Consider the following 15871-nt stretch of genomic DNA (forward strand, 5'->3'; position numbering starts at 1 on the left):
CTCGTGTGACGTGAAATTCCCTTTAAAGATCTTACCCAAACATGGTTGCACAGTGTAACACATTTCTGCACTCAATTAAAACCACCGTAGGCATGCGTCAATTATATCCTACCCCGTTCAGATGTGGCCTCAATGTCCAGGAAAACCTACAGGTTAGCCCACCTGTAAATGTGTACACGTTTATTGACAGCAGGCGAGTGTCGCAACACACGCCCACTGACCAAACGGTCCAAGTCTTGTCACTTCGTAGTATAATTTCTCCTCTCGACGCACATTGGACGCGTGCGTAAACGACACTGGGACTGTAGGAGCTTCGTCTGTACCACCGCCGCTCTTGCCAGACTCGACGTGAATAGATCGCGCAACCTTTCAATGGAGCGAGACACTGCGCGCCAAAGTACAATACAATCAAGAAACGATTGTAAAAATAAAGAGGGGAATAAAGCTTCACGCTTTTTACGCGCTGGATGTTGGAGTTGAATGGAAGACCCAGAGGAAGAAGATCACCCCCGAGCGGATTTATATTCAACTTCTACCATGCCTTGAACTTGGTTACTTTTACGCGATTTATGTTGGACAAAAGTCGCCAAGGTTGACTTAATACTGATGGACTTGATGAGTGCACTGCCAACTTCTTGATCCAGGGAAACATTTGGCGAATGATGTAAAGGAAGCAAGTGATTTACAATAGGACAACGGATTGGCAAGATGTGCCGTTAAAACGCTCCTGATAAAACGCCTTCATTCACTCATCGGATCTTAAGGGGAATAGCACAAGGGACATTGCTCTCAGATTCAAACCATGTTGTAAGCTGTCAAATAATTTACCTCAAATAATGATTTTAACAGTACAAATCTCCGCGCAGAATCCTCGTCGCTTTCCAAAAATGCCCTGCATAAAGCATCAACCAAGTTTAATTAAAATCCCACTTTAATTGGTCTACATGCATGCACAATGATTTTTTTTCCTTCATTGTGCGTTACTGCATTAAACCATGACTATGACATTATGTCTTCTTTGTTTGTAGCAACGATTCAAGATGCAACAATGTTTAGCATTGTGAAATAAGTGTGCACCTATTCCATTTTTGTGAGGGATATTTTTTTTATCCTAAAGGAAACATGTTGCATATCCTCCTGCTTCAATCGGTCGTGTTACTTTCAGGAGGTAAGTTCTCAAGCTACATATTTTTTATCTTTCTAATTGTAATGCTGGTATTGGTATGCTGTGTTACACAATGGGAAATAATCAAAAGTTGCACACATTGACTGCTGCAGCATTGATGCGTCGCTGTTTGCGAATGTGTGTGTATCCAAACACTTATGTTAGAGTTTGCGGCTGCAGATATCGTGCATTTTTTTTAAGATTAGGATTTAGTTGATGACGGTTTGTGTTATTAAACCTTTATTTAGTACGTTTGGTGTCGGTGCTGAAGCCCATCTATATTTTCTTGCTCCCAGTGATTTTAAATGACATGATTCACCTCCTGAGCGTGACTTATTGGCATTGGTCAAGCAGTACGGAATTGACATCATCGCTTGATGCTCATGGACAGCTTGTATATCTGTAAGTGCACAAGCTTTGGTGAAAATGATTGATCCAGCCATAATGCTTCTTCTCAAAACAAGTGCATCATCCAACTTAAGCAGATTTTGCCAGACATTAAAAATCCCCTTCTTCACATGTAGAGATTTGATCAATTAGGACAAAAACATCGGTCTTACTTATGCAATTATGGTTTGCCACTCTTTGATCTAAAAAGCTACTCAATTGGTTATTGTGTTTGGTTATGAGATTACTTATGTAGGACATAGATTATTTCTCTGACTCATAACCCGAATTTGTCATGGACTCTCGAGTCGGAAACCGAAGGGTCCAAACTAATGGAGGGGATGTGTTTATTAAAAAGATGAAGATGCGGGCAGATATTGCATATAATAGCTAAACCATTATAGATTAGTAATCCCCTTAAAATAAAAAATGCTACCCACTCATGCACTACAAATGTAAGTGTATATTTCCCATCCCAATTTCAAATTTATTACGCTATTCAAACTGAACCAGATTGAATTACGTTTTTTTAGAAGAAAAAATATCCCCTAACCATGGCTTCTGCTTATTAAAAACATTGGCTTCATGTGATGAAGACATTTTCTAATAGTATCTGAGCAACATCAGGCTATGGCTGCTTTCCTCATTCACCCAACCTCCAAGTGGCGATGGAGGGAGTTCTGCTGAGAGTCCAACTCACTAAGTACCTAAAGAGGTCTACGTCTCTGCAGGTGGCTGTCATGGCACCTGTCTCGTCCCCCAGACTAGAGATTATACTGCTGCTCTCTCTGTGTTCGTCACGTGTGTGGGCCCTTGAACCGGCCGAGCTGAGGCGCCAACTTCCAACACAGAGAAATCTGCATACGCTTCAGCTCTGAGCAAGGAAAGAAATTAGCAATTTAACCACACAGATGTATTCTGTTTAAGCCTGTTTGGATGTGGAAGAGTGGCAGGGAGGTTGATTAAGAGTAAAATGGGGGGTTGCATTTGTTAAGTCTTCAGTCAAAAGCGAAGACTGGTTGGTGCAGATAGGGTAATGATGCCTACAGGGTTTCAAACGCAATATTGCAACTAATGTGCGCAGGCCTTGGCTAAATGAGACTGAACGCTATTAGTTTGTAGCTTTGGTTGGAAGAAATGCACAATAACAGTGGCAGGGTCGAGTCTGACCTTCTGTTTGATTACAGGCCCCATCGTAGATCATGATGGATAAACGCTGTGCAGTTTGGGACCATTGGTCGGTCTGTGCACCGTATAGTTTAAAGCTTTTCTTACAGAATGTTTAAGTGTAGAGTAGTTGTATACGGCAGATATAATTCAAGTCAAACATGCCAATGGCCTCCTGTAGAGCAGCGGTTAATAATAATTAATTACACAATGTTGTATATTACTTCTGAAAGGCAGCTGGGCCCCGTGTTAATTGACTTCTTTCAATGAGTTTGACCGCGCTTTTTGCGTAATCATCCTCGTATTCCATTAAGGGCTCTGATGGGATTAGATCTACATAATGGGTATCACCGTTTGGAAGGACCAGGATGGAGGCTGAGGTGGAGGGGTGCATTCAGCGTAATAATCCATAAATATGCTAATGTGTTCAGGGTTTGTGCGCTCCTTTCTCTCCCACTAGGCCAGTAGTGCTGGTGGATGGTGACGTGATGGATATAGTGCTGGTGGCGCTGGTGGCAGGGGTGATTGTGGGAGTGGTGGTGGTGAGGATGGTAGTGGTGCATGGTGTGGATGCTGGTGGTATAGTAAAATGGTTATGGTGGCGTTGGTGGGGGCGGTGATGGTGATGGTGGTGGTCGCTGTGTAGTCTGGTGGTGGTGGGGATGGTGGTCGTGGTTGTAGTGGTAGTGCTGGTAGGGATGATGATGATGATGGTGCTTTATGTTTTGTCATCTTCCCCATTTAACAGACTTGCTAGCTGCAAGACCACTACATCCATCATGCAGTGATCATCTCCCGGTGTGTGTGTGTGTGTGTGTGTGTGTGTGTGTGTGTGTGTGTGTGTGTGTGTGTGTGTGTGTGTGTGTGTGTGTGGTGTGTGTGTGTGTGTGTGTGTGTGTGTGTGTGTGTGTGTGTGTGTGTGTGTGTGTTTTTTGTGTGAGGAGGGGATGGGGGGGTTGTATGTGGCAGGCATGCTGCTGTTTCCATCAACGCTTTAAATTGCAGCCGAGACGTTAAATATATTGTGTGCTTGTGTGTATGTGTGTGTGTGTGTGTGTGTGTGTGTGTGGTGTGTGTGTGTGTGTGTGTGTGTGTGTGTGTGTGTGTGTGTGTGTGTGTGTGTGTGTGTGTGTGTGTGTGTGTGTGTGTGTGTGTGTGTGTGTGTGTGTGTGTATCTGGAGGGGGGTCTTGGGTCTCCCTTAACCCCTCACTGGCTACTTGTCTAGATAGAGAAAGGATGTTTGATAAATAATGTATGACAATCCCCTACACCTTCTTTGTTTCTATCCACCAACACCCACACACACACACACACACACACACACACACACACACACACACACACACACGCACACACACACACACACACACACACACACACACACACACACACACTGGGGCTGCTTGGTCACTGCAGCAGTGGAGGAGGAGCGGTTTTTGGGCTAATTTACTGTACACTTCCCTCTCATCCAGGCTACTGTAGTGGCACCGGAGGTCTGATTTTCCTGGAAGGAAAATCTACTCTACAGTAGTTCTTACACTCTGATAATGGAAAAAAAAAAAACCTGCCCTTGATTTTTTTTTTTTCAATTTGTGTGTCTGAAATGGCTAAACATATATCAGACAGAACATTGACAATCTTCATCTGATGATTACTAATGTTTGTCGTGCCTCAGTGCAGAAGCCATCGGGTTGGATTCATCAGGAAATCAGTGAAGGCACGGTACTTGTCCCCATCGCTGATAGATTACTTCATCCAGCAGGTCACTGGGGCAGGATCGTTTAATGTTCAGGGTGTTTCACTCCAAGCCCAAAGGTTGGTAGTTTCAACCCAACTACCTGTTGGCCCCCTTGAGCGAGATGCGACCCTACCTGCTCGCTAATGACGTGTCCAGAATGAACTGTAAGTCGCTCTGGATGAAGGTCTGCTGAACAGTGTGGAACCAGGGCCACACCTGCATCGCTCCCTGGTGGAGCGCACGGGAATGATTGATTTCTGTAAACGTTGTCCCCCTGCTCATCATTCCATCAGAGCTAGGATCTGAAACGGCTCCTGGTCGTGTGGACGGTGAATCTAGTGTGGAAGGAGTGCAAAAAAACGTTTTTCCTAAGAAATTAAGTTGATTTCCGTTGTATGTTTTGTATTAAATGAGAAAGTAGTGTTCATTAATAAGAACACTACAAGGCACAGGACACACACAAAGAATATGAATTCTCATCTCGTTATAATGAATATCCATGTTGTGCATCAAGTGTTCTTTTAAACAAGTGCACACAATTTAAGATGACGTTGGGGCCACATCATTTTACATCATCCTTAAGTTTTGATTTGTCCTAAATAAAGAAACAGCAAACAAAGAACAGAGCAAAGGACAAGAAACAAACCCTGAACAAACCACACATTGAACAGTAAACGACAGCATTCCAGCCGCGACCGTACTGCTCCGGATGCTGAAATATATCCAGTGTAGCTCCGCAGAGGTTCAGCTCCTCTCTGAGGCCATAGAGTCACTCAGCGGCTGCCATTCTTTCCTCCGCCGTCGGTATAGATTTACAAGTCGTTCCTCTTGGCTATGCCCTGTTTTATTTGAATAATGAAATGCTGGAGGATGGACAAAAGGGGGCTGATGTTGTCAGCACGTGTGAGCGAGCGGAGGGTCTAGCCTCTGTCGCTGTCTATCAGAGACGCAGGGGCTTAATGCATTAGAGCCAATGATCTGATAGGTACATTTTGTCAGGGCCCATTGACTTCTTTGTGGTGTGGTTGATTGATTGTCGAGATTATGTTAAAATATGGTGTCGTAACTCGTTTGCAGTAATGCTGAGCAGAAAAGGAAGTCCACGTCTACCGTCTGGTTCAACTTTGAAATTAGGCGACCGATTTCATTCTTCGTCACCCTGGGCGCTTTCTAAGGTGGTTTGTTCTTGTACTTATTGTGTGACAGGGCAGTTTAAGGGCGAGTCTTTGTTCTAGTCTCTAATCTGGGATGGCAGATTAATAGAGAGTCTGAGAGTCTGTAGAGAGTATGCAGGTAGGTCTACGATAGAGGAGAGCTCTTTGTGACGGTTCATTTTTTAAGTTTGGATTGAAGAGACGCTATCTCTAAAGTTCACCCGGCTGTCAAACTGACAACAAAGTACAGTTCGAACAAAGTTATACAATAAAAAAGGAATACCTTTTCTAAGTAGGCCGTGTATGCGATACATGACGTGACACAAAGAATGAACATAAAGACATTGGTTCCGAGGTTGTACTCTTCTATTGTGTACTTTATAATAATTACCGCGACTCATGGGGTTTTTACTGCTCATCCCCAATCAATGCAGAGACCACAGCAGGCATCTAATCAGTGTGAAAGCACTGGGCTCTGAGCACAATCAGAGCACAATTAACCTTGTGGGATCTCAAATGGCACCAAGCAAGTACGGTTCACCATCGCCGTGACTCAGACAGAAACACCCCTTACAGCTAGCATAAGCCTCCGTGTCGGAAAATATGACATTGTACATTGTTGCTATAGGTTGTAATGTTCCTTCCACATCCAAGCAGGGATATCCATGGACGTCTTGTGAGGCCCAAACACTCTGCAGCCAGTTGGTGACTAGTGGGCATCTCTGTTTGCATTAAATTGTGTCTATGGCATATTTTTCTTAGATGGTAATCTGGGGCTGGCAGGGTGGGGCGTGGTGCGCTCACGAACGCAGAATGTGTGACGATAGTGACTCTGCTGTGGACAGCGACCTGCATCGGGAGTCTTCCATGTGCTGTCAACTCTCCCCAGCAGAGCCCCTGCTTTAGACTGTGGAGCTCCACTGTTTATAAGGGCGGGCTGATGTAATCCTGTTTGTCTCGTTGCCCACAGGCACGACGGCAGGTGATGACGATGCTTGCCCCCCCCCCCCCCCCCTCCTCCCCCCCCCCCCCCCCCCCCCCCCCCCCCCCCCACTGTTTGCAGTGCTATTCATTTCCGGACTTCTGTTGTCATTCTGTCATTGCACCACCCAGGAGCACATGCAACCTCCTACATGCTTTCTTACACAGTCGGTGAAACTACTGTAGAACGCAAACACAGGCAGCAGTTGAAGTAAAAAGAGAGTGTAGGATCTAATTACAATTTTATATGTAGGTTTTGCCAGCACATAACTTGAACCTCAATATCCTCTGAGGCGGTTCATTAATGAGAACCGGAAAGCAGTCAGAAAAACATAGCAATGTCGGTGTCTGTACACGTTATTTTGGTCCTCTTTCATGTGGCTTTGGGTGACTTTCCCCACAGCAATTTACAAAAGCCAACATGCAACTAGCCTGCCCAGGCGTCAAGGTCTACTCGACGTGTATGTTCGTATCGCTGTTCAGAAAAATAAAATGTCTGGGAGATGAGTTACGCTACATTTAGTCATTAGGCAGATACTTTTATCCAAAGTGACTTGAAAGCAAGGCTGAGAACAATGGGGGAGAAGTGGGGCTTTGAGACTGAAAATTAGTCCCTGTGATATCGTAGTCTGGCTATTGCCAGACCAAGATCAATCGTAGATTGCACGTTGGTCTGGGGAAGCTGCTGTAATTTTCTTCAGCACAAGAGGCGTGATCAACGGGCCTAGTTCAATTGACTCTCTGTACGTGATTGGCTGCTTGCAGTCGCTTCCCTGTCTTCATTGTGTTAAACCAGCCAATAGCGCGCCAAGGGGGAAAAGCCAGCTTGGTGATTGGCTCCCGCAAAAACGTATCGGAAGCAGAAAGAAATGTATTGCTCTTCTCCTTGTGCAGGGCGAACTCAAATCGCCGGCAGAATGGGCGGGGCTCCCCAGTCTAATAATATCCTGCACAGAGAGGTGGTCCGGTCTTCGGTGATCCCCTCTGACTCTCTTCTGTTCTGCCCTCTTGCTTTTATCTCATTTTGTTCGGTAATGTTTCAACACACAAAGCACATTATAGTATTCCATACAATTCAAAAGCCCTAGTCTATAATTACAATTGAGTCATGTATGAAACAATATTATTTTTTTTGTGTGCAATTTTTTGGTGTGCAATTTGCTAGCTTTCTCTAGGATGCCTCCAGGTAGCCTGCAGAGATCGGGTGGGTGTCAAACATCCTATAGCAACTGCCAGGCCCCACACTACCATGGCTCTTTAATTCTGCTAAATATATTGCTCCTAATGAATGAGTTCTCATTTGCAGCTGAGTTAAAGGAAAGCAAACATGTTCATGAGCGATTCTTATGATTCAGCGGCTCCTTTGATTAGGAGCAGTGCTGACTTCTTTCATGGTCTTTTCTTGTGCACTTTCAGCGAACCTTGAAGGTTATGATGTGAAGCTCCCTATAATTAGATGTACTGGGACTATGGCAACCGGCTGGTGATTTTTAAAGTGAGCTAATCTGTGCCCCAGCCTTTAATTGCCATACTTTGTGTAAAACAGCAAAATTGGCCTCAAAAGTAAAATAAAGAAGAAGAAAACTCAAGAAATTTCCAGTAAAAAAATACAAAATAAGTGTCATTAGGTTCTTTCTGTCAGGTGTTCTGAATAAGAAACGCAATATTTCTCTATCACCGTGATTTAGAAGAACCCCTTTCAGTCCTAGAGGGTACGCCGTGGGAGAAGATCTTATAATACTTTCCAATTCCATTTGTAGACTGCAATCTAACATTCTGCAAACGACTACGCCCCACCATTTAAGACTTTAGTGTTCTCCCGCCGTTTCTGAGGACAGTATTAAGAGGAAAAGGCGGGCTTTCATTTGCTATCAATAAAGAGTATGGAAATGTCTCTGTGTCAAAGAGCAGATAGCGTGGTCTACGCTTAAGTGCAGTTCTGCGTCTGCTTTCTGCTGTATATGTAGCTATAATGTCTATTGAAGTTAAATATGCAGGATTTCCAGCCATGCCTGATGAGAAAGCGGTTCCTGGGATAGCCGAAGTGGGCGTAGAGGCGGGAAAGGCGGAGGGGCTAGGGTAGACAGGGGCCCCTGTGAATGGAGATGGAGAAGAAGGTGGAGAGGGGCCCTCCATCAGGGGACGGTGTATCCATTATGAACAACAGTGTGAGCGATATTTTATCTCCCCCGGGGAATCTTAGGGACGCAAACACCCGCCCATTGTCCAAAATATTACTGACAATAAACACATGGATTTGGTCAAGAAAACAACTGAATTGTTTCAAAATAAATCGAGGTGAGTTGTTTGCTAAGGGAGGCTCTCTGGAGGAACGTTATTGGGGTCGGCTGTGGACTCCTAAATTAACGTGGAATGAAAGTGCAGTGGTGACACCGATGCGCTAATGGGAGTCAGGCTTCATGTGAACGGAGAGAGTAGCTGTGCCAAACATACAGAGTAGCTGCACCCCCATACATACACTCCCTTGTGGGTGACTGTGTGATGCTTCTGTGTGTGTGTGTGTGTGTGTGTGTGTGGTGTGTGGTGTGTGTGTGTGTGTGTGTGTGTGTGTGTGTGTGTGTGTGTGTGTGTGTGTGTGTGTGTTTCAGCTCCTCCTCCTCATCTGATATGTTTCTCTCGCCTATCCTCTGCTGTTTTCCTTTTTCCTCTTTCTTTCTTGGAGGATTTTTCTTTCTACATCCTTTGAGGTCCAGCCATGTTTTGCTTCATCTTCATTTCCACCATCGCTCCAGAGACCAACAAGACTTCTATTGTACACATTTCACTGCAGCAGCTCTCCTGACTATAGTCCAAAGATGCTACTGCGAGCAATTTGCAGTATTTTGTAAAAAATCGTCTGTACCCTGCATTAATTGTGGTTTTGAGGGTGTTGTGCAAAGCTACCCCTTCCCTAGCCTGGCATTAGCCTCTGAATTTCAAACTGCAATTTGCCTGGGAGCTCTCCAGAGGTTAGATTTCCAAGGGGCGCGGACCAAAATGCCTCTGGACGCAATTGGACAGGCCTACAACCAATCATAGCAAGCAGTTTGCGAAAACAATACATATTTTTTGTGCGGTAGTTTGTTCTTCTTTTAGTAAAAATATACCGTCCAGTTCGTTTAAGACTGTCTCTATAGCGGAATCAATAGACTGCTCTACATCAGTGGCAGCCATCTTTGTTGTGGTATTTATTCTGCCTCATATTAGATCATCGGTTGTGATTGGTCGGTTTATCTTGTACCGGGCAGAAAGCTCGGGAGATTCGTCTGGTTCCCAGGCTACGACTGCCAAGCTTTACGTTCAGATAATTGCTTCCATTTGCTTCAATTAAAAAGAGGCAAAAACTTTATTTTGATGAAACTCAAGCATCTCTCAACCGGTGCTACAACACATTAAAAATAGGATACTAAGAATGGCCCTCTTGACAATCCTCTTTTGTAGATTAATCTGCTAGTGTTTACGCTGGTAGAGCAAACTAACCCTGCCATCCAGCACACAGCAGACTGTCTTCAATGTTTGCTCATTAGTGTCTTCAGCTAACCAAAATCACACCTCATGTGTTGATATATTCCACTGATGTCAAACACAAAGCAGCTGGACTGAAGTGTCCGAAAGAGCTTTAACTGGGTTTAAAAATACAACAGCAGCTAGATGAAATGCTCATATATTAAATTCAAAAGGGAAACTTGTTTGTCTTACAACACTAATAAAGATCACAATGATCAAACAATAGACATGGAAAGAGACATATAGGAACAGTGACAGGAGGAAGACAGTGGGTCAGTCCGATCAACTGTTGAGACTTGATTTACCGTATAGAGTATGACTGTAAACGGCCCACTCTATATGCTATTCATACACTGAGACATTTATATGTTTTTGTAGAGATGAGGATGATACGACTATTGATGTTTGTGGAAGACTATTGATGTTTTCACAACCACACACACACACACACACACACACACACACACACACACACACACACACACACACACACACCCACACACACACACACCAGACACAAACACACACACACTCAGACACACACACATACTCAGACACCCTCCCTCGCTCCCCTCCCCCCCCCCCCCCTTCAATCCGGGCTCCTGTGGAGACAGGATGAAGTTGTACGTCGCCTCTAAATGTGTGATCAATCAGTTTATCTAATTTTCCCCTCCTCTGTTGACATGCCACCTTGGCAGCCGTGGCAGCCTGAGAAGATTGCAAATGGGAAGCGGAGGTAGTCTCTCTCGGGTGACAGCCCCTGACAGTCTATCAGGCCAGCAGCTGGAGATTAAAGCACTTGCCTCCTTCCTTCCTTCCTTCTCTCCCTCTTCATGGCCAGTTGTCCGTTAATGCTGGTATATAATTTGCAGTGTAGATTTAATTAGCGGTGGTTAAGCCACCCCAATGGCCAAGTGGACCCTTGAGAAAACACCTTTATACCGCGTCCCCATACCTGTACAGAGAATACTTCTTAATTACTACATGAAGACGTAAGGTTACAGCAGGTTTTACACCTCTTCTTCCACAAACCTGCTTTTGGATACATTGCTCATAGATATAGTGGCATATTTACATATCTACATGCAAAATGGATATTATGGGATACATACATGGACAGGCATGTCCTTGTTTTTAAACTCTTACATATTTTATCTAGTCAAGTGTGAATGAGAGACGGCTAATCAAAAGTGATTGGATGGAATTGGTGAAAATGGATGTTAGATATCTTCATAAAGACAGGTCCTGTCATAATATTGATCCTAATAATATGTGATGATTTATGAGGACTACACATAATTTAAAATGTTTAAACTGAATTTAATTCAATTAATTTGAATTGAATTGAATTGAAAGCCCGCCAGCAGTCACCCTAGCGTGTACCAGAGTGTTTTTTTATTGTCCGTGTCGTGGCAGTAGACCCGCCACTGGGCTCCTCCATCACACAGGACAGGTGAATATTGTACACACCTTTGCACCTCTGATCCAGGCAGTGCAGGCGATACCTTCTGACATGTCAGAGCTGGCCCCAGTGTGTGTGGTGAGCGCTGGTGTATCCTTGGTCCCTTGATTAGCCAACGCAAGGCAGGTGTGCAGCCTGGCCCAGCCCCAGAGAATAATCAGCCAGACGCGGAGAAGGATGGAATGAGGGTCAAATTAAGTTGAAGTTTTGAGTTTTTTCGCTGTCAATCACCATATCTGAAAGGGTAAAAAAAATTGGTGTGTAAAAGTTAGTGAATGTGTAAAAAACATCTGAACAAATATTGTACACAATAAGGTAATTGAAATAGATTCAATCAGCTTTTACACATGAAAGGGACTTTGCAGTAACAAATAGGTTTACAGTTAGACAACAGGTTTACAGTCACACATCTGTGTTTTGGCCCCGAACATTCACAGAGCACACAGTTTACAGTTACGAATGAAATCTACGAGTACAAACCAAACCTATGGGTGCAAAACTTTTGTCCCACTTTTCTGACTGAAAAGCAAATGGGGATACTCAGATTAACATATTATTTGACTATCCAATCTGCAGTTGAATTGTCCTATCCAGTGAGCCTTTCTAGCCGTTTGTCTGTTGCTGCAACCAAACTTAAGCTTGTGGAAAATTCAAAGCCAAAAATTTGAACCACCAGGATCGTTATTTCACGGTAAATTGGGTTAACGACCCCAAAGTTTTCTATTAGGAGATTAAACTATGTACCTAATGTTATAGAGATGAGTAGGATGGGATTTAAGATGGTACCAAGCACTTGAATGAGCGACATTAGTTATGAAATGAACCACACAGAGTGGTGTTAAACTACGTGGTCGAGAAGCTTAACCATCACGCGGACATCAACATCATCCACTGCCCAGGCAGAGCGCCACACATCCACACAAACCTTGCCACCGCTGCCCCTTCGTCCTTCGTCGTGGTGTAGAGGACTATGCTAAAAGGCCCTTCTTATGAGAAGAACGCAGAGCAGATTTTCCGTTTCGTTTTTCACAGATAGATGGATTTAAACTAGAACAGCAGTGCACACAGAGTAGAGCCTCACTCAGCCTCTACAGACATGAGCCCGATCCCATTGACTCTACAGTAGTTTGTGACTAACTAGTAGAAACTGGATTGGCTTGTGCTGAGAAAGGACTGAGAATTAGCTCAAAAACCGTCACATTAGACTACATGATTAAACAGGCCATTTCTATAAACCATCATGGGGGACGCTCTCTTCATAGCAAGCTAAACTATATTCACATTAGTTAAAGGGATGATATTATGCCACCATGTGTGAGTTTATTTACCCATTACAAGCCGTTTGGAAATCTGTCTTTGTTCCTGGGTTTTAGTGACATCACAAGTTGCACTGTCCACCTAGATGTACGCTGGATAGATCCGTCAACCAGCCTACCCAGTGGACTGTAGCAAATATTCCTCATCTATCATCATGCATCTAGGTGGACGCTCCCACTTATGATGTCACTAAAGCACAGGAAAAGGCAGATTTTCATCAGTTTGTAATGGCTTATCACACTCACAACTGGTGGCATTATATCACCCCTTTACAAACAAGCATTAACTACTCACATTAGATTCAGGAGCTAAACTTGATGCTCCACCTCCTGTTAACTCATCAATGTTTGTGTCTCAAGCCTTATTCCGGTTGGCGTTAGTCTATTCATCAGGAGTTTATCTGATTAGATTCAGTCCTGATCATATTTGAGTGTCGGGGCCCCAGGCGATCTACCCGTTTGCCGACTGTAGGAAAAACCTGCTCGAAGGTGCGCCCCCTGGCTCCCTGATTCAATAGTGGAATTATATTCCTCGTAGGATAGTCAAATGATGATGTTAATCTGAGTTTTCCCATTGGCTATTCAGGTGGAATTGTCAAATATGGGATAAAAGTTTTGTGCCAGTAGGTTTGGTTACTCACAAACAGATGTATAACTGCCAACCTGATGTGTAACTGCAAACTTTTGACTTGTGTATTTGCATTTAGAAGTATTTGTTCAAATACATTTTACACATTCACAAACAAAATGTTTTAACACATTTACATATGCTGTTAGACAGTGGCAACATTTTAAACCTATTTTGATTTCATAGTGAGGCTACTTAAACCAGCTATCAACCACAAGCACTCCACACATGGCCTCACTTAAACATGTTGCTTTCCATCAAAGCATCTGGGAGGCTGAGGGAGGAGTGAAGGTGATATTAAACACAAAGATACTTTCAAAGATTTCCCCGGAGAGGAACCCAGAAGTGTTGAAACACACAGCTAGGCTCATTGCAAGTGCAGCAGCTCTTTGTGGGAGTTTAGGCCTGTCAGGAGAGCTCAAAGCTGAATTCATCATCCTATATGGGGTGACCTTGGGGGTGGTTTACCAATATATTTGGGAAAGGAGCAGGGCTGGTCGAGAAACATAAAATAATTCAGAGGCACTCTACTACACAACCGTTTAATTCACTCGCTCTGGGTCTCAGAAACGACTGAATCCAAAATGTATCATGGATGGGGGGGGGGGGGGGGGAGTTCTTCATAGAAAGCCACAGAAGTGCAATAATTACTTTTCTATTTTTACTGGTATCATCGCCCTTATCCCCTATTTTGGTTCTAGCTTGGGGGAAAATTGTCCCATACATAACCTTTCCAAGATGACCTCATGTAAACTTTGTGCAAACAACGTAAACATGCGCGACCCAAACTATCTTGTCAATAGTATTCATATTTAGAGTGGTGATCTCCAAGATTACCATTGTCTTTTATTTTTCCATAAGCTCTTATTGTTCTCACAGATCCCAACAGAGTCACCACCGACATCCAGTTTGCAAATGCAAATCTTTGATCTATGGCCCATTGGTTCTATCACCATCATGTCACCCAGGGCCGTTGCACCAAATCCTGGGCCCCTATACTATAGGTACTGATGGACCCCCCTGCGCTAAGTTGTTGACGGGGGGGGGGGGGAAGACGTGGCCGATAAGTGATTATTTTTTTTTTCATGGGCCCCCCCTCTGCCTTGGGCCCCCCCACAACTGTCCCCCTTGTCCCCGCAGTCCGTCGGCCCTGATGTCACCTCCTGTGGCAGCAGATAGCAAATGAGGTGTTATTTCACTATCTAGATTTAAATATTGCCACTTTAAATCTGAGCTAGAAAAAATCCTTTCATCAGAGCAGTGGTTTCCAACCTTTGACTTGAGGTGTGATCTCTCAATCTTCATCAAGACCTTTCATGACCACCTCATATGCAAAGGGAGAATATAGATAAATGCACATGCATTGGCTGAGCAACAAGGTCCAGCGCAACCTTTACACCCAATCCTTACTGCACGACCGCCGTGGCCAGTGGCAAAGAATGAAGAGTGAAAGGCATCAATGTTGCTTATGCTCCCAGTGTGTTCCCTTAGCAAACTTAATAAACACAAAACATCAATGGAATACATGCAATAAGCCCCACTACTTTTTCAAATATTATTAAGCCAGAGTACAACATTTACTGAACAGTTTTTATCACATATTTATATTCATTGATGTGGCCTATAGGATCTCTTATTTGATTGTATATGTGTCTATTTCAAGAATTGAATTCAACACACTACCTGCAGTACCCTAGCGAACCACAGATTGAAAAACATTGCCTAAGAGTCATTATTGGACTCTAGGAATAGTTCATCATCAGGTCTTCATAAATTATGTTTTGGTTTTGCTGAACTCTAGGCAAGTGTGTATACACTTTGAAGACCATGATCATAAAGACATATGTATGGGGTACGATGTAACATACCTTAGCACTTATGATCTGAGATCCACATCTGTAACAATTGTTTTGGTAAATTTTTCCCATAAAATATCACAATGAGTCAATAGTCCTGATACAAACCCACACCCAGAATAACCTGCTTCATGACGTAGTGTTGCAAGTGTGTCCTGTTCACAATCCTTCTGAGGAGACTGCATCTGATCTGTGATTTAGAGGGTTTTGTCGCAATATGATCAGAGGCTAGAGGCTTCATTTATGGTGATCAGCAGGCATAAATCGGATAGAAATAAAATAAATGAACATTCTCTGTCAGACTCTCTTTGGAATATGCAGATGATTTTGTCCCCAGAAATAACAGGGTCTTGCTCTCCCTGTTAAATGTCCCTCTGCACCCACAAAGAGCCGTCTCTCCCTTCCCGGGGAGACATCTGTATTTAACCTGATTTACGACATCATCGTTGCACTAAAAGCCGGCGCGAGGGGAAGAGAAATTCATTAAGGAGGCCGGTTTATGTTGTTGA

At 43.7% G+C, this 15871-nt stretch overlaps 1 protein-coding gene across 1 annotated transcript in view; it reads left to right on the forward strand.

The window, feature by feature from the left end:
• The first annotated feature begins 342 nt into the window (after window positions 1–342).
• The window catches only part of LOC130384858 (transmembrane protein 132C-like), a 126258-nt gene continuing 110729 nt past the window's right edge, over window positions 343–15871 (forward strand). Inside the window, exon 1 of the mRNA XM_056593244.1 lies at window positions 343–1168. Coding sequence (XP_056449219.1) covers window positions 1123–1168 — 46 coding nt within the window. The 5' untranslated portion in view covers window positions 343–1122. The remainder of the gene's footprint in view (window positions 1169–15871) is intronic.

The sequence above is a fragment of the Gadus chalcogrammus genome, chromosome 6 (assembly GCF_026213295.1).
Source record: "Gadus chalcogrammus isolate NIFS_2021 chromosome 6, NIFS_Gcha_1.0, whole genome shotgun sequence".
NCBI lineage: Eukaryota > Metazoa > Chordata > Actinopteri > Gadiformes > Gadidae > Gadus > Gadus chalcogrammus.